Source organism: Candoia aspera, chromosome 1, assembly GCF_035149785.1.
Source record: "Candoia aspera isolate rCanAsp1 chromosome 1, rCanAsp1.hap2, whole genome shotgun sequence".
NCBI classification, from domain to species: Eukaryota; Metazoa; Chordata; class Lepidosauria; order Squamata; family Boidae; genus Candoia; species Candoia aspera.
The window spans coordinates 254,912,285-254,937,379 of record NC_086153.1 but is presented as its reverse complement, the minus strand read 5'-3'; the positions used below and the strand labels follow the sequence as shown (position 1 = coordinate 254,937,379).

At 39.6% G+C, this 25,095-nt stretch overlaps 1 protein-coding gene across 2 annotated transcripts in view; it reads right to left on the bottom strand.

The window, feature by feature from the left end:
- The window catches only part of MPPED2 (metallophosphoesterase domain containing 2), a 146,203-nt gene extending 121,404 nt beyond the window's left edge, over positions 1-24,799 (bottom strand). The window contains exons 1-2 of one of the 2 annotated variants that reach the window (XM_063289538.1): positions 24,431-24,799; positions 17,455-17,698 (exon numbers count right to left, since the gene is read on the bottom strand). In XM_063289538.1, the coding sequence (XP_063145608.1) occupies positions 17,455-17,582 (128 nt within the window). In that variant the 5' untranslated portion in view covers positions 17,583-17,698; positions 24,431-24,799. Of the gene's footprint in view, positions 1-17,454; positions 17,699-22,820; positions 22,943-24,430 lie in introns of those variants that run through there. The other variant, XM_063289539.1, reaches the window with a different exon arrangement.
- Between the last annotated feature and the right edge of the window lie 296 nt (positions 24,800-25,095).

The following is a 25,095-nucleotide window of genomic DNA, read 5'->3' as shown; positions in this document are numbered from 1 at the left end:
GCAGAGGTTTTTGAGGTAAAAACATACATCGAGACAGCTTTGCCTTAATAATTTTGTTTGCTAATTTTAATATTAATAAAGTATTCATTCAGACAAAATGCAAAGATGTCTATCTTGGCAGTAAAAGCCAGCCTTACACAAGATCTACATATCTTCCTGGTGAAGAAAGTGTGTAGAGCCAATACAATCTTCCTTGCCACCATTTTCAGTTTTGGAATTTATTCTGTTTTGACATCTTTGGAGAAGAAATGCATTCCCTGTTTTAACACTAAGATAAACCTATCCCTAAATACATGGCATCTTCCCATGTTCATAAATTTGTCCAGTGGCCTCAGATTGATGAAATTACCAAAATCGAGTTGCTTAGTTCAGGAAGTTGTTACCTCATGCAATGTCAGCTCATGTTCTGTCACCATATCTTGAATCAGTAATATATCAGCCTGTTCAATATACTGAGATATCTGTTTCCTTTATGACATAGTATCAGATTTTTAGATAGGTTACTGAAAAACCACATTAGTTTACATTATACTATCAGGTCAGGTTTAAATATCAGGTCTCTAATATTAAGCCACAATCACTTGCTCAAATGTATGACATATTTGGCATTGGGGCGTAAGTGTAATATCCAAGATGGTGACTGGGAGCAGATGCTGACTGCCGAGTTAAGGGGGATGCCTGTTAGGTGCCTGAAGACACCTCCTCACCTACCTTACCGGGTCGTTCCGGCCCCCATGGTCAATGTGTTGGGGGCTGGAGGAGACAGAGCCCCACGGAGCTCCCCGGAGCGGCAGAGCAACAGAGGCACGGCACAGCAGCCAAGTAGCATGGATGGCTGTAGCAAAACCAGGAAGCACAGCACAGCAGCCAAGCACTGCAAAGAACCCTTGAGGTGGTCCAGCAGACCCAGTATGGAGCCCAGAGGGCAGCCCAGCGGTCCCAGATAGAGCCCCCCAGAGCAGCAGACACATGGTGCAGTAGCCAGGCGGTGCGGCAAACCCACGAGGTGCAGCGCGGCAGCCGGGTGGCGCAGCGAACCCTTGGGGTGGCCCAGTAGGCCCAGCATGGAGGACCCCAGAGCAGTCGAGGGACAGTGAACCCTTAGGGCAGCCCAGTGGACCCAGCAGGTTGACTATAAGTCTCCCACGAGCTCCCAGCCCAGAGACTGAGTACCGGGCCGAACCAGGTGGGCCAGCAAACTCCCTGGGCTGAGGAGCCAGGCAGGCCAATGAACCCGCCAGAATATGGAGCCAAGCACCACAACTGACAGGAGTGACCTGGCAGGGGGTGGCCAAAGAGCCCCTTGGGACAGCAGAGGCTGGGACGGAGTCTCCCAGAGCAGCAGAAGCGTGGTCCACAATAGAGAGCCACAGTGAGTTGAGTGGGCAAGCGAGCCCTTGAAGTGAAGACCCGAGTGGGCCAGTGAGCCCCCTGGAGCAAGGGGCCAAGTGCCCTGCTGGGGTCCCTCCAGTGTGATGAGTGGGACACTCCCTCCCTAGTGTGAGATACAGGGAAGGAGCCCAAGAGTGGATGAGGTATGTATATGGGGATCCTCCTTCCTTGAGAGAGAGTCAAGGAGCAGAAGTGGGTGGGGTGCCCCCATCGGCTAGTGAGAGAGGCCAGTGAAGCGGGCATGGTAGATGTGGGGGTGATGGTTGGGTGCCTGCAGTGCTGAGAGCGGGAGGTAAACAACAGACACACACCTATGACTACTTGGTGTGTGTCTGCTGTTGTATGGTTGGATGGAGGGACCCCTCACCAGGGAATCCGGAGGGCTGGGATTGGGGGGAAATAAAAATGGGAGCTCTGGGGGATTTGGCGGGGGTACTCCATTCAGGTGGTGACAGGGGGGAGTCAGAGGGCAGGCCATCTTCGGGGAAGACACCCTCGGTGTTTGGTACCAGTAGCTTGTTCCAGCCCTCTACACGCAGACCCAGGCCCTGGATAGCAGACCCATGGAGGCCCTGGCCTTTGGCTGTTGCTCTTGAATGCCAGGTCAGTTAACAAGGCCCCCACTTATATATGATTTGATCAATGAGGAGGGGCAGACCTGGCATGTATTACCAAGATCTGGCTGGGCCCTGAAGGGGGGATAGCCCTCTCAGAAATGTGCCCGGCTGAGTTTATGGTATAGTACCAGCCAAGATCCCAGGGCGGGGGAGGAGGGGTGGCTGTTGTCATGCGGGCATCTCTGGTGACCTTCAGGGACGCTGTTCCGCAAATGGTCGGTGTGAGACCGTTCCTGAAGTTGGGTTCCCAAGAACAGTTGGGATTGTTGCTATTGTACCAGCCTCCCTGCCGCGTAGCCACCTCCCTGCCTGAGCTGCTAGAGGCCATCTCAGGGTTGGTAGTTGAGTTTCCCGGCTTATGGTTCTGGCGGACTTCAACCTACTGTCCCTAGGGCATGCCTCAGAGGTGACTCGGTAGTTTATGGCCACCATGGCGGTCATGGGCCTGTACCAGATTATTCGGGACCTGACTCGGGACAGTGGCCTCACACCAGACTTGGTTTTCTTGTCAGAGCAGTGGCAATGTGATCTGAGGGGAAGAGTTAAATCTGTCCCCTTTGTCATGGTCAGATCATGCCTGGTGTCCTTGAGATTCTCTTATGCTGTCTCTGTCCTCAGGGAGGCAGGACACATTTGATTGGTCAGCCCACGGCGACTGATGGACCCGATGGGGTCCCAAAGGGACCTTGGGGCTATACCCAGGATCTGCTGCAAGGTCTACGATCCCTTCCTGGATCGTGAGGCCCTCCGGTCAGTCACTCACGCCCTAGTCATCTCCCATATAGACTACTGCAATGTGCTCTACATGGGGCTACCTTTGAAGAGCATCCGGAAGCTACAGCTGGTTTAGAATGTGGCCACGCGAGCAGTTTTAGAAGTCCCAAGGATGGCACATATAACACCTTTGCTGCGCAAGCTGCATTGGGTGCTAGTTTGCTTCCAGGTCCAATTCAAGGTGTTGGTTATCACCTTTAAAGCCCTACATGGCATGGGTCCAGGTTACCTGAGGGACCGCCTCACCCCCATTGCATCGACCCATCCCACCTGGTCTGGCAAAGAAGACATGCTATGGACCCTGTCCATGAGAGATTGTGTATTGGCAGAGTCCAGGAAAAGGGCCTTCTCTGCTGTGGCCCCCGCCTTCTGGAATAAGTTACCCCCAGAGGTGAGGCAAGCCCCCACTCTCCCAGCCTTCCAAAAGGGAGTGAAAACCTGGCTTTGCCACCTTGCTTGGGGTGGGAGAGGGATAGTCAATCATGGGGGTGGTAGGTGCCGTGATGTAGCCCCAAGGAATTTATATTTTATATAAATTTTAAATATTTTTTATATTTTATATTTATATTTTTATGATGTTTTTTATTATTTTAATCTCTTGTTGTTTCAATTGAATTGTAAACCACCCAGAGTCACCTGCGACATGGACAGTGCAGAAATGTGAGAAATAAATAAATATTTGTTTTCAGATTCCTTTACAAGCAATAAAATAATCCCAAATTACTGCTGCCAGAATTTGGGTAGGTCATTAAATTTAGTGCTTCTTTTCTCACTGGTTGTTTTCTTCTTTTTTTACCATCAATTGTTCAATCTTTTATTTTCTGTTCATATTGTTTCTTGCTTAGTCCACCTGCTATTTCACTACATTCTTTTAGTGTTTTATTACACAGGAGGGGGGAGCTGCTTCTATTCCCTTCCACACACCACCAAATGAAACAGCTGTATTTCTGTCTAATGCGACGCCGGGTGGAAATCATCCTTCAAGAAATGAAGAAAATGTAATTATTTACATTTCCACGAAAGATATTCTGTCTACAATGTGCATTGAACATCAACATTTTACTGACTTCAAAGGCTTCCAGATCAAACACTTTAATTTTATCCTTAGCAAGATAAATATCTTACAAAATACAGAGAGCTGAAGCAATTGCATTTAAAATTAGAAATAATGTTAAGTTTATTTTTTTTTAGAAATAAACTGTCTCAAAGCAAAAGTTGAGGGTCATATAAATGCATACTCCTCATTAAAGACTGGCACACAAGTATTTCATTATAAAGCAAATTTTATATGAAAACTGAGATGCATTTTTTTCAATCCTGACCATACCAAAATTGTTAAGGGGATTTCCCAATTCTCTTCCCAATAATGAGATTTAGCCAACTCCAGGCTGAACATACTTGTAAGTCTACTTCCTTAAGACAAATGACTTGATTTTTTTCCTTTCGCATCAGTAAAAAATTGTATTTATTTATGAACAAGTGTCCAAATAGTATTTTTTCCCTCAAGACACAGAAATTATAATAGCAGATAATTAAAAACAAATAGTGACAACACTGTGAGTTAAAGGTCTTCGTTTTGTTGCCAAGCTGACATATCAAATTCAGAGATAAACAAAGACTGTGTTTTTTTCCCCCATTAACACTGTGGCTGTGTTAAGATGCAGCAATGCAAAGCAGTCTGGCAAAACACAATCAAAGGTCACAGTGCAAAAAATAATACTCCAGAGGATTATTATCTTTTAATTTTCACAGTGTGTCTAAAAATTTCTACTGCTGTATCTGACTCATGCTGCTTCATTATAATGACAGCATTGCTAGGAGACAAAGTAGTTTAGATACTTCATACAAATATATACTGCAATCTTCAGACAATCCAAAAGCTTGTGATGGCAGTGTGAGCTCTCGTTAAATACCTGGAACTGCTTGTTTCAAGATTGGTTCTGCAGAAATTTTTTCAGTGAATCCTAACAATAAACCTGAATTACCGATTACTAGTAGTGTTTATAAAACTAGATATAGCTATGCCTCAAGGCAAAGACAAAAAAAAATACATTTCTATTTACAAAGATAGCACCTTCAACAGGTTTGTTTAGTTTCAAAAGCTTGTGGCAAATCTGGGCTAGTCACACAAATATTGTATTATGATGAATTATATCATTGCCAGGCCTGAACAACTCGTGGTCCGCTAGCAGAACAGAAAGAGGCTATTAAAACCTCCTGGTTTTGCTGACTGCCTAGGTCTACAAAAATGAGATAGAGAGTTGTCAATTACCTGGTAGACCACAATGACTGCATTCAGCCGCAAAACAATACAACACTAGCTAGCTTAGCCTTGTAGTCTCCGTATTATAGACTGAAAGCCGATGTACAGTGATAATGCTATTACTTCCCCACAAACTTGATACAGCGGTAAACGTTTCAGAATGATGTGCTGACCTTGGTGATCTTACCCACTTAATTCAATTTTTTTTTTTTTTGGTACCATACAAACAGAAAGCAGCAAGGTCTTCTCTTAAAGGTATTCAATATAATGTGCCCTACCAATACACTCCTACCCACAAACCTTTTGTCTTCTTTAAGCCATGACCCATAAAATATGCTTGGGGGTGGATGATCACCGAGTTATCCAATTTATGTGTTTAATGACAGAACTGTAATGCTTTGCTCTGAGTCAATTATGAATACTTGTTCTTTTTAAACAAATAGTTCAAAGTATCTATTTTTCAGAATAAAGAAATACCATGGGAAAGAATCATATATCAAAAGGAGAACAAAACGTATTGTCCTCAAGACTGATTGAAATGGGATTATTAATATTTTACCTAGAAAAGTAATACCTTGAAAGTTGTAGGTCACTGCTATCAGTTAAGAGGTCACTGTCTATTGCTTGAACATAATTTAAAATTTCAGCCTTGTTCATTTTCTTCTCCCCTGATATCCTGGATTCTGCTAAATTAAGACAATTACTAAAAAAAATTAAACAAGTGACTTAAGCATTTGTATTATTATTCCATTCAGCGTAATTTTTTTGTCTGACTGTGAATAATCCTAGGATAGCAATGCTAACTGTGCTTTGCTCAACAGAAGGGGAAAAAAATCTATTTTGATAGCTGTTCTAGAGCTGTTCTCAAGTATAAGCAAGCACTGTTTCAAGATTCCAGAATCCTGCCTTTCTTCCTTCTGTACAGTATCCCATTGTATGAAATTCCATAGTACTATTATTATGTCATGACTATAACTCTCTTGAAATTCTCTAACAAATCAACCTTCTCCCCCATTCTTCAGAAAGAAAATAGTTCTAATTCCTCACATTACATTTAATCTCTTTTAAAAATATTTTTATCAAACCATTTGGAATTTAGTAGCTGATGAAAGTAATAGTAAACTATCTAGGATAATTATATAGACAACAAAGAGTGTCAAAAAGCCCTCCAAACTGGAGCAATGGGCATTAAATTGGCAAATATGCTCCTATTTAAGCAGATATAAAATAAATCAGATTTAGGGCAAAAGTTCTGATTTTAACATAGCCTGTATTAATGGCACCTGAACCAATAACTGATCAGTGATAGCGCCCCCAATTACTAAACATGGAGAGAGAGGTTTAACAAATTCATCACTTTTTAAAAAACACTGCTGGGCTGCACAAGGCTGCTAGATGAGCCACATGTTGTGCAGGCCTGTTCTAGAGAGTTGGCTAAATTGTAGAAAGTGACTACCCAAATAATCATCAGAGCAGAACAACTAAAGTGACCCATGGAAGGGAAAAATCAAGGTAATGTAATAATAATATAGGCCAATGTTACATGTCATATTCAATGTTATTGAATGTTATCTTATTATTTACAACCTGAAGCAATCTGAAGTATTCCAGCCATAAATTAGAACTTTTACTTGCAAAATCTACCAAACTACATCCAAAACAGCCAGATCCAAACACATTCTGGAAGCAAAACAGATTGCTTTAGTGTTTCCTGGAATGTTCCACGCCCAGAATGGTAAGTTCTGCACATCCCTAATGAACGGCAGTCTTGCAAGCTACACAATCAAGAGATGCACCATTCTATTTCAACCATTTCAAGCAACCTACCCAGGCCTAAAGGATGGAGCTTTTTCAAGCACTATCTTCTTTCATTCCCTCAGGGAGAAATAGTATTTTGAAACTGTGCTAATGCTTAGTATTGGCAAATGTGAGTGCTGTAACTCTTGAAACAGAACAGCAAAATAAAGTAACTTTTCTATCCATCTTTAATATTGTCTACCAAAGTACTCTCTCTAAAACCTCTACCAAAGTTACACTCATAAACTAAATACTTTGAATTGCCCCCAAATAATGGGAGTAGTTTCCTCAAGAAAACGCTGTTGTACTCAAGACTTAACATGACTTTGATGTTGATGTCATCTATAGTGACAAATCTCCGGCTACGTTCTTGATACTGGAAATATCAGCTGTTCACACTTCAAAATCTGAATGAATTAAAAACAGGTATGATCAAAACCAGAAAACTACATCACAAAGCACTATAAAATAGAGAGATGCAATTCTACTTGACCTCTAAGAATGGAATTCAAGTCAGCCTTACTAAGGGCAAACAGCTCCTACCAGATATAGGGATCAATTTTATCCACTCTGCAGAAAATCAGAAATATGTCAATGCTAGAACTGAAAATATTCAGTCAGGCATAAATTAATAAGCCTGATGAATAATCAGCATTAAAAAGAGTGTATGTTCCTTTATGGAAGTTGAAATAGGCCCATCTTTTTATTTCAGGTAGAATCTACTTTTTCCAGGAGAAAGAGGTTTCCCCTTTATTAACTACTCTCCTCCAAATGAAGAACAGTATAGGTGAATAACTTTATTTTCACTGAAATTACGGACTGACTGAAAACTAAGCTCCTGCAATGCTACCCTTCTGTTTTCTTTCATCTTGCTCCTATGGCAGCTTCTGGAACCTTGTAAGAAAATAAAGGAAAGGATGCTGCAGCAGCTGAGGAGTAGTGCTTTGCTTTCCTATACACTGAAGGTGATGGTGATGATGGTGATGACGATGACGACAATACTTGCATGGGCAGGATGCTTTAGCGTCTAGGAGCTCTGAGGAAACTGTGAGCATCATGTTAGCAAACAAACGGTAACCTGCAAAATCAGCTTTCTTGACTACACCATCTGTTCAGAAATATGTACCACATTGGCACACACAGGAGTATTCTAGGAATTGTCACCCTCACTGGAATTTATTCCTCTATAATGTTTTCTGGAAGGCCCATAAGGATGTTTTGCTTTGACTGGTTTTAAGTACTGAGATAGTTTAGTTAAAAAATAACACTAGTAATCCTGGTTAAGAATACACATATTACATAAGAAGGCCTTTGTTCTTAATTCTGTGTTATGTGAAGTCTCTAGTTAATATAATCATATTAGAATGAAGTAATGGCAACTCATGCCTGATGTTTCTCTCTGAAGTCAAAGGAAGTTACCATGTGCTGACAAATCAATGATCTAGCAGACTTCATCGTACACAGGCTTTTAAATAATATATTCTACATCATTATGGCTATTAGATATGGGCTGTAAAAATCCAAACCACCATTAGAAACTTGAACTCTGCCTTACACCACATGCTGTCTGTCAAAACAAAAACTTCACGGTATATTGCAGGCTATCAAATGTATTAAGCATCTTAGAAGTTCCAATTTATTTAAAATAATAATAATAATAATATCCTTAATTAAATAATAATATCCTTAAATGGCACAAGACTCATTACTTCCATATTCCTCTGGAAATAAACTCAGCTGTGCTTAACACCATCCACATTCCTTGAAAGAATTTTAACATTATAATAAAAGAAACTGACAAAGGAGATCATCATAAGCTGACTAGATCTTTTTTTTAAAGCTGAGTTTAGATTCTTTTGTAGAATCTAAAAAGTTGATTTTTAGATTCTACAAAAGAGTAAATAGCCACTGAGAAAACATCCATAAAAGAAAAGGAACATATCTACACAGCTACTGCAAAGAATCCTCTCAAGGCCTGATAAGCTGCCTCACTGTGGCAGGAAAGGGGATGATCGTGGGAGGGATCAGCAAAACCCTCTGGGAGTGTATGGGTGTCAAGGTCATCTCAGCTGCCCAGACAAAGAAAACAGGCACCTGTATCACACACCAGTGATACAAGACGATGCTGGAGGCAGATGATCTCTTTAGTATCAATGGCAAAAGCACCTTTTCATTGTACAGGAGAAGGCAATGGTAAACCACTTATGTACTGTATTTCACAAAGAAACACATGAATAGACAGTATAAAACGACATGGATGGACAGTATAAAATGACTGAAAATATAATGCCAGATGTTGGCCCCTCAGGTCTGATGGCACTCAACATGCTCCTGAGGAAAAGCTGGGGGAGTAGTAATGGTTTCTATGAGGTGCCTAAATTAAAACCTTCCCTTTCCCACCGTCCAGTTGCTGATGTCATTCAGGAAACGAAAATACAATGCTGCAAAGACAGAATTACAGTGGGAACATAAAAATAAAAAATTCGGAGGAAAATGTAGTTGGATTGTATGGCCAAGGAGACCAAAATGAAGGAGAATCCAAAAATTTATTCATTGCTATTGTATACAGGTGTTGTACATGGGTTTTATATACAGATATTCCTGAGGTTACAATGGTATTTTGGACCGGAATTTCCGTTGTTAAGCAATGTAGCCTTAAAGCGCAATGTCACGTGACCACATCACCTAATAATAGCAATCCCAGCAGTCTCCATTGCCATCGTTAAGTGAGGATCTCATAGATTACAGAACCCTGATTAAGAAACCCTGTCTTACAATATAATAATTTCACATGCTATCAAAATAATGCATAGATTAGAGACCTACATATATGGAAAGGGAGATGCCAGATTTCAAGATGGGGAGGCCAAGGAATGTGCTTCACTGATTATAGAAAGGTTTTTGATTGTGTCAACCATGTCAAGCTGTACAATGTCCGAGGAAAAATGGGAATTCCAGAATATCTCACTGTCCTCATGAAAAATCTCTACCCAGGACAAGAAACCACAGTCTAGACTGAACACAATGAAACATACTGGGCCCAGGTCTGCACAGGAGTGAGACAAGGCAGTATACTCTTTTCTTATGCTTTCAATCTATGCACAGAATACATATTGAGGGAGCTTGGATTGGAAGAAGATGAGTGTGACTTTAAAACTGCAGGGACAAACATTAATAACCCACACTATGCTGATAATACTACTATGACAGCTGAAATGCAAATGACCTGCAAGCTCTACTAATGAAAATCAAGAAGCACAATGAAAAAAATGCAATTAAGATTAAACATAAAGAAGACTAAACTAAACTATTGGCCACTGGAAGACCACTGGAAGACCAGGAGATAGATAATAGATCTATCTATGTGGTCTCTAAGAGTCAACACTGATCTAGTATCACATAATCAATCAATAAATAAATCAATTGCCCAGAAAACCCCAATCAAGTTGATCTTCTACTTAAGAGTCACAGATTAGGAAATTATGGTCTTCCCACTTCTCCTGTTTTAAGCATTTGTAATCTCACAGTAGCTGTGAGATAATGTGACTTTTGGAAGAAAACACTGTCCACTGGTAAGCCTTCTGAAAACACTATTCTGGCCAGTATTGTAAGTGTTATACACCAAAACGGGCTGTATTGCATGATGAGACCACAGCACGCATCACCATTGAGGTTTACAACCTTGTCCTCACCCACAAATGATAATATACCAGTATTTTTATATATGTCTTAAAACAGTAGTCCTTAGCTTTTGTTTCAGGTACTCTTTTTTCTACCAAAATGTATTAAATACTTTCTGGGCACTAACCTGATGCTTATGGATTCCCTGCCCCATTTTTAAAATTATCTTAATTAAACAAATAAATGGGAAACTAGAATGCTGCAAAGCATAGCACCAACAATGAATTCACAGTCTCCAGAGATATCACTAGAAAATGAAAATGGCAAGTGGATAGAATAGAGCTGTTTGGAAAATCTCCCTACTCCATCCAGCCCAATGTTTAATCACTCCAGCTTCAGCATTAAGTGTAGCAGACTTGTCTCTCCCAACATGTTTTCTCAGCCCTGATATGCATATTCTAAGCATAGATATCTAAGCCGGAGAAACCAAGATGCAAGACTTCTATGAGAACTGAAATCCATGGAGGCCTGTTTACAGTTAGATCCAAACCAGTAGCAAAAATCTTAGAAGAAAGCTTGGGTTTGTTTTTTGCTATGTATACCATAGCTTCAATGCCATCAACATATTTACCAAAATTATATTATAAAGATACTATAGAATCAAAGGCTCATCTACTGCTAGTCAGGCCACAATAATCTAGCAACACACGTCTTTTACACTGCATTAGCCAAAGCAGAAATGATTATTTAGTATTAAGGATGAAATCATTTTACAAAACCTACTGTACTGAAGTATACATGAGCCAACTAACTGAGAATAGCTAGCTGACTACAGAAAATAATTATCTTAGTTTAGGTACAACTTGTCCTGCAGATGTTACCTGCTGAGGATAACATTTATATACAGTTTACATGTATTAAGGCCTCAGCTCATTCAGCTGCAAGATGTGTTCATCTATAAGTTATTGCAAGATATTTAATTTCAGTATAAGGGATATTGTTCGAATTATTCTTACTTAAGGGCATTACTTGCCTTTTTTAGTGTGGACACAATGGATGAAGAGTAAAATACAGTAAAAAAAAATATCCAACAAAAATTAAAAGCCAAACTTAAACAAAATCTATACAAGCTATGCTCACATAGATTTTGGACAGCTATATGGTGATTCTTCCCTGTGGGCAAATCTTGTTTAAATATACAATATGACAAGCAGGGAAAATATGAATAAAAATGTATCATAGTGCACAACAAACCAGTCAGATGACCTTTCCACTCCACTAATACCTGCAAACTCAAAAAGTGTGAATGCACAAGAAGAAACATGCTAGTTTTAAACAAATTGACACAAAATACAATATTGTACAAAAATTTAAACAACACAGAATATATTATATCCAACATCCAGCATAAACTGTTCTCATTGCACATAGAACTGAAATCTTTCTTAAGAAGATTATAGTGTAAACAGTAAAGATACTAAGACAGCCATAAATAACCAAGTAATATACAAACTGCGAAGTAAAATACAGAGTAACATCAAACCTATCAAATGGAACCATCTTTCTAGTTCACTTTAAGTAGAACGATCTTCCTTTTTCAGTGGAACACTTTTAAGGGATTAAAGAAGTTCAATTTTTTTGACATGAATTATGACTTATTTATTCCTAATGCTGTCAACTGGTAAAAACAGTGGTGATAGTAACTTACTTCTAGTAGGTCAAATCACCCTTCTAATTTCAGGACTGAGTGCTTCACAATCTTTTGCTGATAACTATCTTAATCTCAAAGTCACTGGAGATTAATAAATTTATTATAGGAGTTTCTCAGGCTTGGGCAACTACACTACAATATGACCTATGAGAAGTAGATGCTATGATTATATTTACCATTTAACCATGTAAGAATCAATCTCACATGTGTTGCTTATTTACACAGTTATTTCCACTGCTCTATTTATCAGTACCAAATCCAGCATACTATGTATGTACAGCACAAATATATACATAGTGGCTGATTTCTCAGTATTTTGTATTATCTTTACAAAATTCATCATTATCTTTACAAAATTCTTCATCATAAAAGAAAAAAAACATGAAATTTCTCTACAGAAGAAAAAGGTAGTGCACATGTCTCATCAGAACCAGTGAAATTATTCTAGTATTGACAGTACAGAACAAGCATACTTACAGAGAGAAATACCCTTGATTGAAGTTCAACTGCATTATCTGCATCGCTTCATCCTCGGAAAACATTTTTTAATTTTTTTTACATGAGATACAAGAATTTCTAATCAAAGTGCACTGTCTCTCTATCATTCATATTTTTCCAACCCAACAGAATACTGAAAAGAAATTTATGTAAAGGTGCTTGGGACTCTTGTCTGTCACACAACTGTCTCAAAACTGAACATTAAGGGATCAGATTTGTTATGATGGGAGAAGTTAACAAAAGAAAGGCCAAGTTTGAAAATGGGCCAGATCAGGCTACAGGCTGTGGAGAAAAACATTCCAGAAAACATTACCCCTGTGCATCCCTATGGAAGAGGCAGTTTGATAACACCTCAGAATGTTGCTGACTATTCCTTTCAAAGCTCTCTCAAACCTGGACATATGATTCATAATACAGTATAAGCAGCTCTCACACTGTCCTTCCTGCTTATACACACACACACACACACGCAAAACATAAATGAACAGCAGAAAGACGCATACATATATGCAACACATTCATCTGCTGCAGAAAAAATACAGGGCCCTTCTATAGCTACTGCTGGTAAGGAATTGGGGGGAAAAACATACAGAACCCATATTGCATGCTTTATTGCCTACCTTTTTATTATTATATCTTCTCCTAAAATTTACCCAAATTCACATGCACATGAAAATGCTTTATATTTGAATAAACTAAGTGGGTATTTATTGCCCTTTATTTTAGTTTTCCTCTCTTAAGAGCTTAGAGCAGCCTTCCTCAACCTTCTTTCTCAACCTTTTGACCCTGGAGGAACCCTTGAAATATTTTTCAGGCCTCAGGGAACCCCTGTATTCAAGCTCCATATAGGCCACAAGTTACAAAACTATTATATTCATTTCACGTGTAGCCCTGCATATATGCATTAACAGTGATCTTAAACTAAAAATAAAGAATGAGACTTAACTCTTTAATGTGAAGTTTCCTGAATTTGAAATATTTTTTTAAATAAATTGTAATCTCCCAGGGAACCCCTAGAGAGCTCTTGTGGAACCCTAGGGTTTCACTGAACCCTGCTTGATAAACCCTGGCTTAGAGCAACCATGGGCTGAGATATTGCAATAACTCCACCACAAGTCTATGAGATAGGTTAGACTAAACTAAAATGATTAACTTACAACAGTGTTTCTCAGCCTTAGCCATTTTAAGATGTGTGGACTTCAACTCCCAGAATGCCCCAGCTAGCAATGGGGCATTCTGGGAGTTGAAGTCCACCCCTTTTAAAATGGCTACGGTTGAGAAACACTAATCTAAAAAGGCAACATAGTTTAAAGATGTATACTGTAGTCTAGCAATACATAATTTTGATTAATTGGAAAACCATTAGCATTTAGAGTCTTAGCAAACATAGGCATCTATAACAAAAGAGTTGGTAGGGTACAGTATGTTTCATGGGTCCCAACTGTAACAAGCCTGCTCAAGACTATACAACAATATGCATCTCTATGGAAATCCACACATGTATCCATCACACCTAATAAAAAGTACAGAAACCTGAGGTGGTGAAAGGTCTCTTGTGCAAGCACCGAGTCATGTCTGACCCTTTGCAGGGATGCCACTTTCACAACGTTTTCTTGGCAGACTATAGCGGGGTGGTTTGCCATTGCCTTCCCCAGCCGTCACCTTCCCCAGCAAGCTGGGTACTCATTTTACTGACCTCGGAAGGATGGAAGGGTGAGTCGACCTGAGCCGGCTACCTGAGAGAGAATCCAGCTTCTGCTGGGATCGAACTCGGATCACGGGGAGAGTTTTTGGATGCAATACTGCCGCCTACCACTCTGTACCACACGAGGCCTCAACAGAAACCTAGCCCACAGTATTACAATCTTTTTTCCACACAATTCTATGCCTTTGTGAGTTAATTTTATATATTTTTAGCAATGGAGATGTAGGATATAAATTTTGTACATAAGTGAGTAAATATGGAAATAACAACAAGAATGAGTCTAAAATAAGATAAAATTCATACATAATTCATGGAATTAATTAAGAAACAGACTAAAAAACAAGAGACTTTTTAAACCTAAAGAGCAGGGGTGACAGCTGACATTCAGAGGAACCAACCAAAAAACACTTGTAATTTGAAAGCAACAGCTTTTTTCAAATTCTGAGTCCACTACCATAACTTAATTAGGATTAAGAAAGCATGTTGGAATACAGGGCAACACTGCAGGGGCAAAATATACGTTTTTAATCAAATTCTGGACTTTTATTTTATAGACTAATACAGCTTTGGGAGGAAATTATTTTGTGTAGAACAATAGGCTGACTAGCTTTCTTCATTTACCACCACCAATTTCTCTGTTAATCTATCATTGCTTTGCCCCTTTTGGCGTTTCAGTTGTGTGCCTCTGTAAATATGGCAGTAGAACGCCACTGAAGGAAAACCTGCAACAAAAACTACCAGCGTTCCATGGCCCTGCGGCTCTGCACTCAAATGCAATAAAGCACAGCCACACAACTGCTTTATGTGCACCTCTGCACGGATGTCCGTTAAGCAAAAAGAAGCATGTACAAAGAAATGGAAAACCTTCAGAGCCCTAACAGCTATAAAAAGTATATTATTTAATTCTGCTGGAAATTGTCTGTACATTTTGTCTTCCTCAATTATTTATTCTTAAGCAACTTCATGAAATTTACTAGACAAATCACCTTTTCTAAGATTCAACAGATTTCATTAATTAACCTGAAAGAAACAAAAATCTATCCCCAAAGTTGTAAAATGTCACTTACAGATATATCAAAATCGCCATTAATTTCTAGAAACAAATGTGATTTTTATTGTTAGTTTGCAATTAATTATAGAGAAAATTGATCTGATTCCACTTCCACTGAATAATAGCATCCTAGTTATTTAAATGATATTGGATTTCAACATTTCAGTATTCTGTATTTTCCATAGCTTTAAAGAGAACACCACAAACCACATGTAAAATCTGTACAATACAAATGAACTGCAAAACTTATTGAATTATCAGTTTTTGTGCAACAAATGTAGCTACAGTTCAATTCAAAAATCAGATAAGAGTAATTTGTTAAAATAACACCTGGAATTCTTTCTCATTGCACAAACTATTAAATCATGTGGAAAGAAAAACATGAAGAGAAGCTGGATTTTTTTTCTCTTGAACTGTATTCCCCAATAACACCCACTACATCTATTTCAAATGCTTCTAAAAGTCACAGAGCTTACCCCAGAGATAGAAGAAATACTCCTAAGGTAGAAACTTACTACATGCTTTTTTACATCATGCCCCAAACCCTTTTTAAACCAATCCATGAAAAGGCAACTGTGTTTTAAAGGGCTTAAAATATTTGCATTGGCAATGACCTTTTCTTTCTTTTTGTATGGGTGAAAATATGCTAGCTTTCCAATTACTGAAGAGCTCTGCATTTCTCAAAGCCTTGCATACCACCCTCAGTGCAACAGAAGATTGCTCAATAGAGAACATCTTATCAGGTATTTTGTGCCTCCTCCCAAGCAGAGTTCAAAGTAGCAACATGCTTTAGCATTCTCACTATGCAAAAGCTGTTATCCACACAATGAAATACCCCATTCGTTTTGGGTCAATGTGAGGTCAAGAGGTGCCCCTTTGTTTTATAATTTAACCTATCCATTAGTCCAGAGGAAAAAAAGGAGCTTAGCTAAAATGCCTGATAAAGATCACAATTCACCAAACAATGGGAAGGAAATCTGGAATTTAAGACTTCATGTAGTTTTTAAAATGGGTGTGTGTTTGTGGGGGCACACACACACAAACACTACACAGCACTTGGCCTGTGTAAGTCCTTCTCCTGTCAGCAAGATCTCCGAAGCCACAGTACCAAAACCAAAGCAGGCTAAGGAAAAGACCTTTTGCTCTGCCTTTGTTGGTTTAAGTCTGGGACATAAACATTATTTTAATGCAGTATTTGTATTTCTTGGGACTAATAGTTCAGCCCTCTTGGAATCCTTTGTCTTTCTTGACAGAAGAATGCAGCATGCGGCACACGTTCCCCTTACAACAAGGAGGACAAAGGATTCAGTGATCAGGAGACAATTAGTCCCAATTAGGCCTATTTCGCAGCTGAGTGCAGAGAGTGGGGGAAGGGTGCTCACATTTTCACGAAATATGTCCCTCTGGCAAGTTCCAGTGAAATCAATAAAGCTACAAGTCAGTTACAAGGCCTGCAGCTCACATACAAAATTGTGCTGAGCTCTACCCAGTCTCTGACATCTGGAGCTCTTTGAATCCAATATACCATGTAACCCACTTTGGACATTTTTGCACAACTTATTTATAGCAGAGGGCAATAATAATTACAATATTGCCACATGCCTATCCTTGGGGTTGGAAACAACTTGGTTGCAGTTCACACAATGTAATACCTAATGTTTCAACCTTTTTTCTTTTTTGAAGAAGTGTTTTAGTCCTTATCATTGCAAAGATGCCTGAAGGCATGATCCTGGTAAAAGCTACAAATCTGCCAAGTTATTTTTAAAGCTCAATTAGTTATGTTTTTTAATACTCATATGATCATTAAGTCATTGTATTTAGACTAGCTTAGTTAACTATTATGAATTAAAATATTGAAAAGTAAATGAAAAATATCTATTGGAAAAATCCATATCCTCACTGTAAGCATACAGTAGGTAAATTATGTAATCTAATGCAGAGTAGACATAATTTTTTACAATCGCTTGATTTAAGTGGAAGTGGTTACACAATGTTTGACAACATGAATGGCTCAACTGTACTTACATGTGTACATGCGGAGGCTGGAATCGACTTTGGTTAATATTGTAGTGTGTGAAAGCCTGGGTTGGATTTGAGCTGTATTCATCCACAGAAATGGAAACTTTGCCTTGTGAAGGAATTCCATGTGCCATGCTTCCTCTTTATAGACATGAGCGACTTACAACTTTCCAGAGCAAAGGACAGGAATGAGCATTGTGTTTCAGCCAATGTCAGAAGCCAAAGATGTCCTCATGAACTCTGCAGAATTCTGGACAACAATATGGAGACATTTATCATTTTGAAATTCCACTTAAAAATATTAAGCCCAACCTAACCCCATAATTTCCCTTGATGCATGTACTGATCTCTTCCTTATATCACATTAGCATATATACTCTAGTAAATTTTCAATCTCCAAACATGGATACTTAATGTAAGCAAAAACTAAACTGTCCACATCGTAAATATAACAGGAGGCATGCAAAAGTACAATCTTTCTGAAGGAAGACTGAACTTGGTTGCTGTGATCGTGACTGAAGACTAACTACTTAGGGAAAATAATGGAAAATTAGGGAGGAAGGGAAATGGAATGGAGTATCTTACAAAAGGGCTGGTTTGCTGGCTGGTACGCCAAGCTGCAACTAGCATATCCTACTAGTTCCAACAAAATGTTAAGTTTCTTCCCAGAACTGTTTAAAAACATTTAGGGAATTATTGTATTTTTACACTGATGTTAAAAATCATGTTCTTTGTACGTTTAAATCTAACAGTTCTAATGAGAACTGCACTATTTATTTTTTTAAAACTTCCAGCATACAAATATCTTGTCATTCAACAGTTGTCATCCATCCCTCTTTTTCTTCCTTCAAACATACCGTGCAAATATAGTTTCATTTTGGCAAACGTCAAAACACTCCATTACGGGTAAGTTACCTTACATTATAGTAAAACAAATAAAACATAGCCATACTCTTCATTTTTTATTTCCCTTACATTTCACACTGATGTTTTAATAATGTACTGTCAGAATCATGTGCCATATTTCACATATACAATTATAGCCATTTATCAGATTCAGTGACTCCATCTCGTAAGTTGCTACAGAGCTGGAAATGGGGCAATTAAAAAAGGGAGCAAATAAAGTGATCAAGATATAGTATCTGTCACAAAAAAAGTTGATAATAAAATTTTCTAATTTAAAAAATCTAATGATAAATGTAGCAAAGATTTAGTAAGTTATAATTTGAAAAAAGGATAAAAAATGAGTATTTTCGCCCTCTTCTCTCTATTATAATACTCAAATTCCAGATTATAATACTGGATAATACTCAGATTTCCAGAAAAAGCACTGGAAAGGAGTCCAAGACAGGCAAACATTATGTATTCTGAGTGTAATATATAACACTAAGTTGTAGTGACTGCCACTAAAATGGCTTTTAAAAGGTTAAATAAGAATATTCAGTTTATCAGTCATTTAAGTTAAACACAATATCCATGTTCAGAAGTAATATGCTCTTCAATACCAGACTGAGGAAAAACAAGCAAGTATGGCTATTCTCATTATATACCACTTGCAAGTTTACAGAAGTACCAAGACAAGTTTTAGAAACAGATTGAAGGAGCAGATGGACCTTGATATGATCCATACATCTGTCAAGGCAATGCATATGGTCTAAGAGCAGCTTTCATCCATCTGTTGCCTTCCAGGTGCTTTGGACTTAACTTGGCTATGGTTGGTGAATTATGTGAGTTGAATTGATCTGTAGAGTATAAGGTAGATGTACTTCTCTTTACTTTTTATCATCCTACTAGAGCTTCCTTCTTTTTAATTATTTAATGCAAAATGAAAAGTATTAAAAGGCATGGGAGAAATTTGTTATCACCTACACTCGTGTTCCTCCAACATGTTTCTATTGGAAGCTATAACACTCAACTGTATACTCTAGATTAAAACTGTAATTTATTACTATGAGCCATTTTATCTTAAATTAATTAAACTACATGATACATTTATATCTGCTTACTTCACTTATATACCTTCCTCACATATATTTGTTCAGGTCAATATGGGTAACATGATGTGAACAGTATTTTCTATCCTAATTTTTGCCAAACCATTCTGATTAAAAATAATCCTCCCCACTCAAAGGTATATAAAGTTGGGCATTCAGATACCTTATAATATAATAATGCATTCTCTACACCCCACCTTCTACTCCCAACTACATACATACTTCTGTAAATCCTGTTCTTCACATATTTAATTTTTTTTTTCTCCCCATTGCTATCAGAGAACAAATTGCTTCCAATCTTGGTTATTGAACCAAGTTACAATCAAGCACAAAACCTAAAAGATAACATTTTCTGATTCCAAATCTAGCAATTGAAAAAAACCCATTATCCTATTACCTTTAAAAAGTGTTGCCGGAAGCAGTGTAATCCACCCTAAATCTTCTAGGCTAGGATTAAGATATAACACCCAAAATATCTGTGCATTTTCAGTAACTGCAGGAGGCTTAACGCTTGGAGTCCTATACTATTCCAGACTTTAAATATGACTTTCCTATAACTGATTAGAGTTGGAAACAGCCAGAAAGCCCTATACTGTACACCGTATGGCTCTTTTCCTGCAATGATGCTATCTTTGAATCCAAATAGAAAATTAAATGCGTGAGAGCCTATAGTCAACTTTAAAATCCACTTCAGCACAAAATTCAAGAAACAAATTTCCAAATGACAGATGCCCTGCCATGGGCAGCTCCCTTTTATTGTTCCACAACCTCAGGCCTATGCAGGCTTCCATATGGCAGGCAAGTTAAGAAATCTCACAACTCTCCTTCTATAGTCAGGATTGCTTGTGGCAAATTAGGAAAAGCCATTATGATGAAATAAAGTCCTAATCCTATCAATCAGGTATGGACCAAACTGTAATGTACTTTAATGTATTTCAGTAAGTTAGATCTTTGTTTTCAGCTCTGACTGCATGTATATCTATATATAAGATTGAGTGCATAAAATCTTTGCCCAGTTATTGGTGCAAGATAACTGCCTACAAATTATAATGAAGGAGCCTCCATACCAACTTTGCAGCTGTTTCCTTAATTTCCACCACAATTATATTTTACTGTTATTTTGCATAACAGTAAGATACAACACCTGCTTCCAATTGCAGTTCTGTAGTGAAGACTGTAATTCTCTTTTGAGATACTAACTATGAAGGCAGTGTGCAGTGTGGAGCTGCATAATTGCACTGCACTGAAAAGTAAATACAAATGAAAACATCTTCCTGCTAGAGAAATGACTGTCATTAAAAAAGAATGTTAGCCCTGAGAGCTCAGAGGGAAAAAATCACACTTTGTATTGTGAGAATTTTAGTCTTGGCGTGGATTAGGCAGTGATGCTGAAATGGCATAGCAATTTTTTTCTCACACAAAGCAGATTCTATTGGATAAAAGACAACATTAATGAAATACAATCCCGTACTTTTTCTGCCCTTTAAAAAAAAAGATAAGCCACTGTATTTTCATTAACTGAGGGAAATCAGAAATATTACATTTTATAAAAACCAAAGAAAATAAGCTTACTGAAGAAAATGAAAGATCTTAATTCAATCCTATTTTCTGTGTAACTTTCAACTATGAAGGGGGAAATGTTAAAGCTTAAGAATACTGATACACATGCAGAAATCTTGAACTTCACTTTTGAGATCTTAAAAAGTGAACCATTTCATTCATATTCTCATTCTATTTAACTTCTTGTATACCACTTTTTAAATGTCCATCAGTGACTATCAAACTCAAAAATAAAGATCACATTTTACGTCAGAAGAGACTGATTTTACTTATTTTATTTTCTTTTAATATCTTTCTAGTGCAAAACAGCTCTCATATTAAATAGCCTGACTGTGATCTTTAATGAAGAACTCTTTGAAGAAAATATAAAGCAGAAGCCAACTATTTCAAAACTTTCACATGCGTGCTGGTATTAGCCTCCCCACAAGGATTTGTTTTAACTATATAATTCTTTTATTCTCTTTACAACAACCATTCCTTTAAGAAGGAAGTATGCATACTGTGGAATAGCTCTGACCTTGGTATTCATTTCAATGCAGGAGTTAGTATAACAACAACAACAAAACCTGAATTACCATGTTATCTCATATATGATTATAGAATTCAGAGGAGAATCTGAGAAAGATGATAAACATCCTACAATAATAAAGTTGGTGTGATGGAAAAATGCAAAAATGAATTTACTTCAGTTTGAAGTCTATAAAAGCAGGATACTGATAACATTTATATTGCAATTTTGCCTCACACCACCAAGCACTGTGAAGGATTTTGATATTATTGCTTTTTTTTTTGTCAATGACAAGATAGAAATTGAGAGAAAATTAAAAAAAAAAAACACCCAAACCCATTATTTGCTGATAGGAAAAGAACATCCATAATATGAGTGAAAAGAGAAACCCATCATTTAATTCATCATCTGGGAGCATTAGTTTTCCTTTACTTTTAACTAGCATTAGCCAGAAGAATCCTGAAATATTTGAGGTAAGGGGAAAGAGTAAACACTGATATTAGATCTCTTTACACTCACATCAATTACCTCTAATACTGATACAAAATAAAGCAGTAAATGCACAATGTGCAAATCAATGCATGTTTACTCAGAAACAAGTCTCATTCTCATTGGAGCCTACTCCATCATCAGTGTAAGGACTGCAGGTTAAAATAAATATACTATTCCAATGCTATAAATTGCAATGCCATACACATTTGCTTAAGCACAAGCAGCAATGCATTAAACTGAGACTTACTTCTGAGAACTGTACCGCTAAACTCAAAATAACCTCAGAGAAATAAGGCGTGTGTTTGTATAAAAAAAGCCAAGAAGCCTCCAGTCCAACTTGACTCTTGCTGACTCACAGGGACACATCTATGAAGTTTTCTTGGTATGATACCGAAGTGGCTGGCTGCTATCTTCTTCCCCAACATCTTTTTGACTTCCCACCTCTTCTAGCGCAAGTTTACCCTCTCACTGCAATCTTGTGCAACACCAACGGATCAGAATCAGCATGCTACTGTATTCTTAATGCCAGGTAAACTGTCACTGGGGGAGGGACGGATCACGACTTACATCAGAAGAACTATTAAGAAAAATGTTACCCCAAACATCCGGCCTGTAAAAGAAACCAAGTCAGGCTTCCCTTCCACTAGCCAAACCGCCGCTACTCCCTCTCGCGCACCGCAGCACTTGGGGAACCCTTCCCTTGAGGAAACCCTTACAGCGAAGAGCCTCTCCCTCTGTTGCAAAGATGCATTTCCCCAGGCCCCTTTAGCTGAAAGGCACCCGGGAGCAAGGAAGTCGTCCCAGGTTGCACGCACTACCTCTTGTCGGCCGTCAGTCCGTGCCCATCTAAGCGGCCCTGGGTGGACTTTCTCCCCCCTCCTTGCCAGGATGGGTGGCTGCACTCCTCTGAATCCACGCTGGGTGTTTGGGCTGGTTCCTCTCTCCCTCTCCCATTCCCTCTTGCCAGGGCTCGGAATGATTGATCACGATCAGCGGCCAATAGCTTTGACTGCGCACCATCCTGCCTTTTCTATCGCCCCCCCCCCTTTCCCAACGTCATTCATCCCAACCTGATTCTCCTCTTCCTTTCAAGCTGGCACGATAACCCAGATCAAATCCCGTAACCCACAACAAACGCACTCCGCAGAAAGCTGCACATTGTTCAACTTCTCTATTGTTTCTTTTTGGCGGGGGGGAAATCTCCTCTTCTCGAAACCCCTTTTTCGGTGTATTGCACGAGTATGGCTTTGGGCGCGCGCGCTTAAAGTTTTCATATTTTTTTTCTGCTCAGATCTCTGCAATGACCAAAACCTACCCCCGTCCCCGCAAATACAAGACAATCGTCCTATTTCTCACGACAGTACAACACTTTCAGGAGGTCGGGTTGAGGATGGAGGGGGGGAATGACATAATCATACAGCAAGGGAGGAAAAAAAATAATTGCGATTAATAGCATGCAAACTGCGACACGAATACATCCCAATAAAATGCAAAGGTTTCCAAGCGCGCTTAGGCCTCGAGGGATCATTGATTTCAAAGTATGTTTTGGAAAAGAAGCGAGGGGGGAGGAGAGAAAGAGGAAAAATATGTAGCTGTCTTGAATGTGAAAGAAACATGGAAAACTCCAGCTACGAATAGTAAAGAGCCCCATTTGCAGTCGCTACTTTTTTTTCTCCCACTGATTTTCTTTCCCTATGGAAATTACTGGGGAAGGGGGGGAAGAGGTGAAAAAAAATGCCTGTTGGAAAGCGGGGAATACGGCAAGAACAAACGATTTCTCCCCCCGCCCCTCCCGGCGCCGTCCTTCTCTCCCGCCAGTCAGACGTTTCAGTTTTTCAGGCTAACTATACTTTGCATTTCACTCCCTCGATCTACCGTTTCGCCTCGCTTTCTCCGGCAGCCTTGCACAGCACAATGCTCCCTTTGGCCTACCCTCCCCCGGTCGTGCTCTAACATTATAACCCCGATCACCCGAGACTTTCTAGTAAACAGCAAGCAAAATTAATCTCCGCTGCCAAATCTATTCCCCAACCGCCGCCGCCGCCCGCACCCCCCCCCCGCAAGGCAAGAATGAACGCTGAATCTGGGAGGGGGCAGGAGGACGAGGAGGAGATGGGGGCATTGCAAGCGGGGGTGGGAAGGAGGAGGAAGAAGGAGGCAAAGAAACAGACCCTCGCGCGGATCAGCAAATTAGGTTTCCTTCTCAAAAATCTCTTTAAACCCCCCGTTGTACCCACAGCGAATGGCAAATAAGCAGTCAGTTTTGAGTCTGATTATTGTTCCGCTGTGGTTGCCCTTTCTGATCTCCTTGTACATGACAAGGCACCTCTAACCCAGCGCTTTGTGTTTGTTATTAGTAATTCTCTCTCCTCTCCCTTCTTCCATTGGATTCCTCTCCCCTTCTGTCTGAGCGGGGCGGATGAATTACCTTCTCTCCCTCTTTTTATTTTCCTGGAGGTTGAGGTGTATTCCTAGGGATGCCTTCAGTGCTGGGGAAGGAGCCGATCCATGAGGGGAGGGGGCGACGCTGCCGAGAAGCTGCTGGCTACAGAGAGCGAAAGAGCCAGGGAGACCTTGGCATAGGTGGGCGGCTGGTGTAAGGCAGGGCAGAACCTTCGACCCGCGAGGATCCCGGGAGGGGAAACGAAGAGAGAGGCAGAGAGGAGGGAGGAAGGGAAAAGAAAAGAAGATGGGGGGGGAGAGAAAATAAGAGCAGTCCTGGCTCTGAACTGGAGAGCGAGAAGGAAAGAGAGGGAGGGAGGGAGAGAGAGAGAGGGAGAGAAAGGAGCGAAGAAGGAAGGGAACAGTGCAGTGAGTAAGGACTGCCACTGGGGTCAGGGAGCAGAGCACCAGGAAACAGGGCTGCCAACGCGCGCACGCTACACACACACACGCGCGCACACCCAGCCAGCTCCTCCCTGCTGCTGTTGAATCTTACTTCACTGCCCCCCCCGCCACACTCACAGCCAAAAAGGAAGGACAGCATCCCTTGCCGAACCGCGGCGAATCTTTTGCCCTCCTGAAAAATTAAATAGGAGACCCAAGGCGCGCAAATCATCAGAATGCCTCGATGTTTTTCACTCACTAGGTCGT